The sequence below is a fragment of the Phoca vitulina genome, unplaced genomic scaffold (genome assembly GCF_004348235.1).
Source record: "Phoca vitulina isolate PV1807 unplaced genomic scaffold, GSC_HSeal_1.0 scaffold4, whole genome shotgun sequence".
Taxonomy (NCBI): Eukaryota; Metazoa; Chordata; class Mammalia; order Carnivora; family Phocidae; genus Phoca; species Phoca vitulina.
This window is the reverse complement of record NW_022589707.1, coordinates 4,974,643-4,979,609: the sequence shown is the minus strand read 5'-3', so window position 1 is coordinate 4,979,609 and position 4,967 is coordinate 4,974,643. Positions and strand designations below refer to the sequence as shown.

General features: G+C 44.2%; 1 protein-coding gene across 1 annotated transcript; it reads left to right on the top strand.

Annotated features, from left to right (window-relative positions):
- The first annotated feature begins 1,378 nt into the window (after positions 1-1,378).
- TAS2R60 (taste 2 receptor member 60) lies at positions 1,379-2,433 on the top strand. Its single transcript, XM_032401266.1, is given in 6 exon segments — positions 1,379-1,417; positions 1,419-1,653; positions 1,656-1,865; positions 1,868-1,997; positions 2,212-2,285; positions 2,288-2,433. Coding segments are annotated over 6 exon segments (834 nt in total).
- Positions 2,434-4,967: the final 2,534 nt, after the last annotated feature.

Genomic DNA, 4,967 nt, shown 5'->3' with positions numbered 1-4,967 from the left:
CAAGACTCAAAACCTGGTCTCTGACTTCAGCTGAGGATGAAGATCAGAGTAAAGGATGTGTTGCTAACTATGGCAGAGATCTCTGGTCCTGGAATCAGTTTGGGTCTTGGTCTTTCCTCCATGTAACTATGACCTTAGTTGAGACTCTTAATCTATAATCATTTCTTTCTCTTATAATATTATTTTAATGTTTTCTTTCACTCTAAAAACTGAGATTGTAGTCTTAGATTCTAGTTCAATCTTGACTTAGAACAGATAATACTTGGGGTACCTGGCTGGCACAGTTAGAAGAGCATGTGATTCTCTATCTGGGGGTTGTAAGTTCAAGCCCCATGGTGGGTGTAGAGCTAACTTAAAAAAAAAACAAAACAGATAGGGACACCTGGGTGGCTCAGTCAGTTAAGCGTTTGCCTTTGGCTCAGGTCATGATCCCAGGACCCTGGGATGGAGTCCTGCGTTGGGCTCCTTGCTCAGTGGGGAGCCTGCTTCTCCCTCTGCCTGCTGTTCCCCCTGCTTGTGCTTTCTCTCTCTCTCTTTCTCTCTGACAAATAAATAAATACATCTTAAAAAAAAACCCAGATACTTTTTGCATCTTACAGATGGAGAAATTGAGGCACAGAGGGACTAACAACATACTCAGTAACTCATGGTGAGTCATTGTCCTGGGTTCTTTCTGCCACATCCCATTGGTTTTATTGCTATCCCAGTAGGGGTTCCTTCATGAAATGCCATTTTAAAGGTCACTAATTATAAAATGTTGTAACAAAAAAGTCACCTGCCTGAAAATACATAATTGTCTCCTGTGTTCTTTTTGATGCTGATGGTCATGACAAGTTATAGGACTTGAACTAAACTCTTTTAGTAGAGGTTTAGCTCATTTTTCTATTAGGGGAGTATTCCAAAAGCACCTATTTCGTAAGGTCATAGTGAGAACTAACACAGTGGAGAACACTTAGAACAATGCCTGGAATGAACAATCAACCAACGAATGTGAGCTCTGACTGTTGACAGAGGATTTCCTCACAGGGCTGCCAGCAGGTGTGCGGTCATGTAGGTGTCAGCTTAGAGGAGTAGAACCTAAATGCGAGTGCCTGCCTGGTATATTATTCACACCAATGTTGACATGGGCAGAGAGTAGGCAGAGGAAGGGCAGGGAAATTCAGGGGCAGGCAGGGGGACTTTTGAAACTGAGCCTTAGCAATATTTGCATCTATTCTGAGAAGAAGAAACTCTTTACCCTCAGGAGTTGGCCCATGTCCTCTACTCTGTCCTCTACACTTGGGGGCAGCTGGAGGGGCAAACGTCATGCAGGACCTTGCAGAGCCAACCAACAGGAATAGACCTTGAAGTCTTGGGACCCATCTTGTCCACAGGAGAGATGAATGGAGATGACGTGGTTCCAGAACCTCCAGTGACTGACTGATAAGAGAGCCATCACCCTGGCTATCATTTCATTTCATTTTATTTTTTTGTTCCTGGGGACAGCAGTGAGCAACGGCTTCTTCATCACTGTAACACTGAGCATGGAGTGGTTGTTACAGAGAACACTGTTAACCTTGTGATAAATTATTAGTCAGCCTGGGGGCTCTTACCTCTGTCTGCAGTGGGTGGTGATGAGCAAGAGCATTTATATTTTCCTGTATCCAGTGGCCTTCCCATCAACCCTGTACTGCAGTTCCTAGCCTTCCAGTGGGACTTTCTGAACACTGCCACCTTATGGTTCTTCACCTAGCTCAGTGCTTTCTGTTGCGTGAAGACCGCAACCTACACCCTCCCCATCTTCCTCTGGCTAAAACAGAAGGTGTCTGGGTTGGTTCCATGGATGCTGCTTAGTTCCTTGGGACTCTCCAGCTTGAGCACCATCCTATTTTCATAGGCAACCAGAGCTTATATTACTACTTTTTAAGGAGGGGGTTGCAATCTTGGAATGCCACTGGGAATACTATAAGATCATATGAGAAATCCTACTTCTCTTTAAAACTTGTTACCTGGACAGTCTTTACTCTTGTCTTCCTTTTTTTTTTTTTTTTTTTTTAATTTTATTTATTTATTTGACAGAGAGAGACACAGCGAGAGAGGGAACACAAGTGGGGAAGAGGGAGAAGCAGGCTTCCCGCTGAGCAGGGAGCCCGATGTGGGGCTTGATCCCAGGACCCTGCAATCATGACCTGAGCCAAAGGCATACGCTTAATGACTGAGCCACCCGGGTGCCCCAACTCTTGTCTTCCTTGTTGGCATGGTTTTGCTCATGTCTCTAGAAAGACACACTAAGAAAGCCCTGCTGTCCATCACGGCTTTCGTGACCCCAGTGCCCAGCCACACACCAAGGTTCTCCTGGCTCTCATCTCCTTTGCTATCCTCTTCTCTTATTTTCTTCATGGTGCTCAGCATTGCAGGTGTTTTTCCATCTTGGAATTTAGGCACTGGGTGTGACAGGCAGTGATTTATCTATGCATAGCTGTCCACTCCATCACTGCTCTTGAGCAGCCCCAAGCTGAGAGGTGTGCTGAAGGGGGGCTGCTGTGCACAGTGCTGGGCATCTTGAGTCGCAATTAATGAAAAACCTCAGAGACTCTACTGCAGAGGGCATGGTGCAATGGGACATGGCTTCTTTAAATCTCTTCGCCACTTTTAATGCTCTTTTTCTCTCTGCTACATTTAATGATGAGGAGAATAACTTCAATGAAATAGGATTTCAAGGTGAGATCGAAGGTCCTGAGATAATGGGCTGGCGTCACTGATTTACACTCAGCAAGTGCGTAGCTAATGCAGCTTTGTTCCCTGTGGGACTTGATGTGGCCAAAGAATCAGGAAACTTTTATTTTCCCTGTGATCAATCTCTTGGAGTTTAAAATTATCCCTTCCTCTCTCTTCCTTCCCCTTCCCTTCCCCTCTTCTTCCTCTTCCCTTCCCCTTCCCCTTCCCTCCCCTTCCCTTCCCCTCCCCTTCCTGTTTCCTTCCTCTTCCCCTTCCTTCCCCTCCTCTCCTCTCCTTTTCTTTTCTTTCTCTCTCTCTCTCTTTTTTTTAATCACTTCCCTGTTTTCCAGCCATCTGTTGCAGTGAAGATTTCTGTGCAAGAGTTCCTGGTGTCTGAACTCTCTTCACAGAGCATGGTCAATTTGTGCATGTGTGTGGCAGTATGTATTTTCTGGGATTTGTATATTTGCAGATGACCTTTGGAGATCCCTATGAAAGCTAGGGGTTTCTGATTTATATATATTGCTTATGTTCTCTGCAGTAGCCTACTCTCTTAGTCTGTTTTGTGAATGTTAAGGTCCATGAACTCAGAGGTGATTTCTTTTATGCCGATATTGAGACCTACTGAAATTTTTGATGGGGGAGGTTCATCTATATCTGACAAGATTTAAGAAGAAAAGACTTGGGTTTGGTTTGGTGAAGAGTGCAGGCTGCTTTTCTGCCTCCGTAGATCTTCTCAAACCTTCCTTAAGCTCAAGTACCTCTTGAACCATTCAAACTGAGGTCCCTAACCTTCCCTCTATTTGCTTTAAAACCTCTAAAGCCTCATCTCCTCTTTTTCATTAGAAGACAGGTTTTCTAGAAGACCTGCTGTTGGCTTTTCATGGCTCTTTTTGCTTCTTTCCTACGCCCTGCTCAGTCAAGGATTCCCACTTCTGTGTGAATCTTCAAACTTTCCCTCTTCCTTGTCCTTACTTTCCTCAACAAATGTGCATCTTATCTTCTTTCCTGAAAAAATCCCCCCAATTCTTTTACCCCCTCAAGTGGCCACTCTGCTAATTAGTCACTTGCTGAGAATCACCCACCACCTCATGACCCCTTACAATCCTCTTCTGCTCCCCCATTCTGTTCAAATGTGTTTCTAAAGGACACACAGGAATTCCTAATTCCTAAATGTGATGTTATCCTCAACCCGCATCTTCTTTTTAAGTTTATTTATTTATTTAAGCAATACTCTACACCCAGTGTAGGGCTCGAATACACGACCCCAAGATCAAGAGTCGCAAGCTCTTCCAACTGAGCCAGCCAGGCACCCCATCAGCCCTCATCTTATGTCTCTACGGTATTTGCTTCTCTTCATAATAAGTGATTTCTTTTAAAAATATACTGATTAACAATACTTTTACAAAAGTAAAACCTGATCTTGATAGAAGATTTTAAAAAAAGGAAAATGAACACCACTCATAATTGCCCATCCATAGGTCTTCCTGAAAGTCCTGTGATGCTGTACTAGGTTCTTCTCCCCGCTCTGCTGCTCCTCTTATGTCTTCCTCATACCTGCTCATCCTTCTGCCCCCTGGCTCTTTCCTTAGCCAGCCGTCTTCTTTGTCAGGGATTCATCTGCTCCTTTTTCTTTTGTGTTTACATCTGTTCACATAGCTTCATTTGTGACCTTCATGCGAGTAATCAATCATCAGAACTTTGACCCTCCTCAGAACTCCAAACCTCTGTTTTCTTCCACTTTGGGCATCGCCACCGGATAGTACCATGAACATTTCAAATTTAGCGAGTTCTAAATGGATGTCTTTTCCCCTCTTCCTTTCCCTCCACCAACCCCCTTCACTGCTCAGTTGGATCTATTTCTTCTATTATTTATATCCGGTAAATCAGGCTTACCACCTCTGAGATAATTTTCACTCCCCATCTCTGCTGAGCCCTTGAACCTAATTAGCAGCTTGTCTTCAATTGCTACCTCTGCAGTGTCTCTATTGTCTGTGCCCTTCTTCCCATTCCTGTGGATTCTGGTTTAGATTAGACTGCCCTCCTCTCTCATTGGGACTGCTAAAATTTCTTCTTCACCACTTGCTCCATTACACTCTCCCCTCCCTCCCAATCAAAACTACCATTACCAGATTCATCTCCTGAAGGCATAATTAACGATTCCACCCACTCTCTCACTTCCTCTCAGTGCCTAGAAATGACGCTTGGGTCCCTAAGCCTGGCATTCACAGACCTCCACAATATGGCAATAATTTTATCTTTCTCTGTGT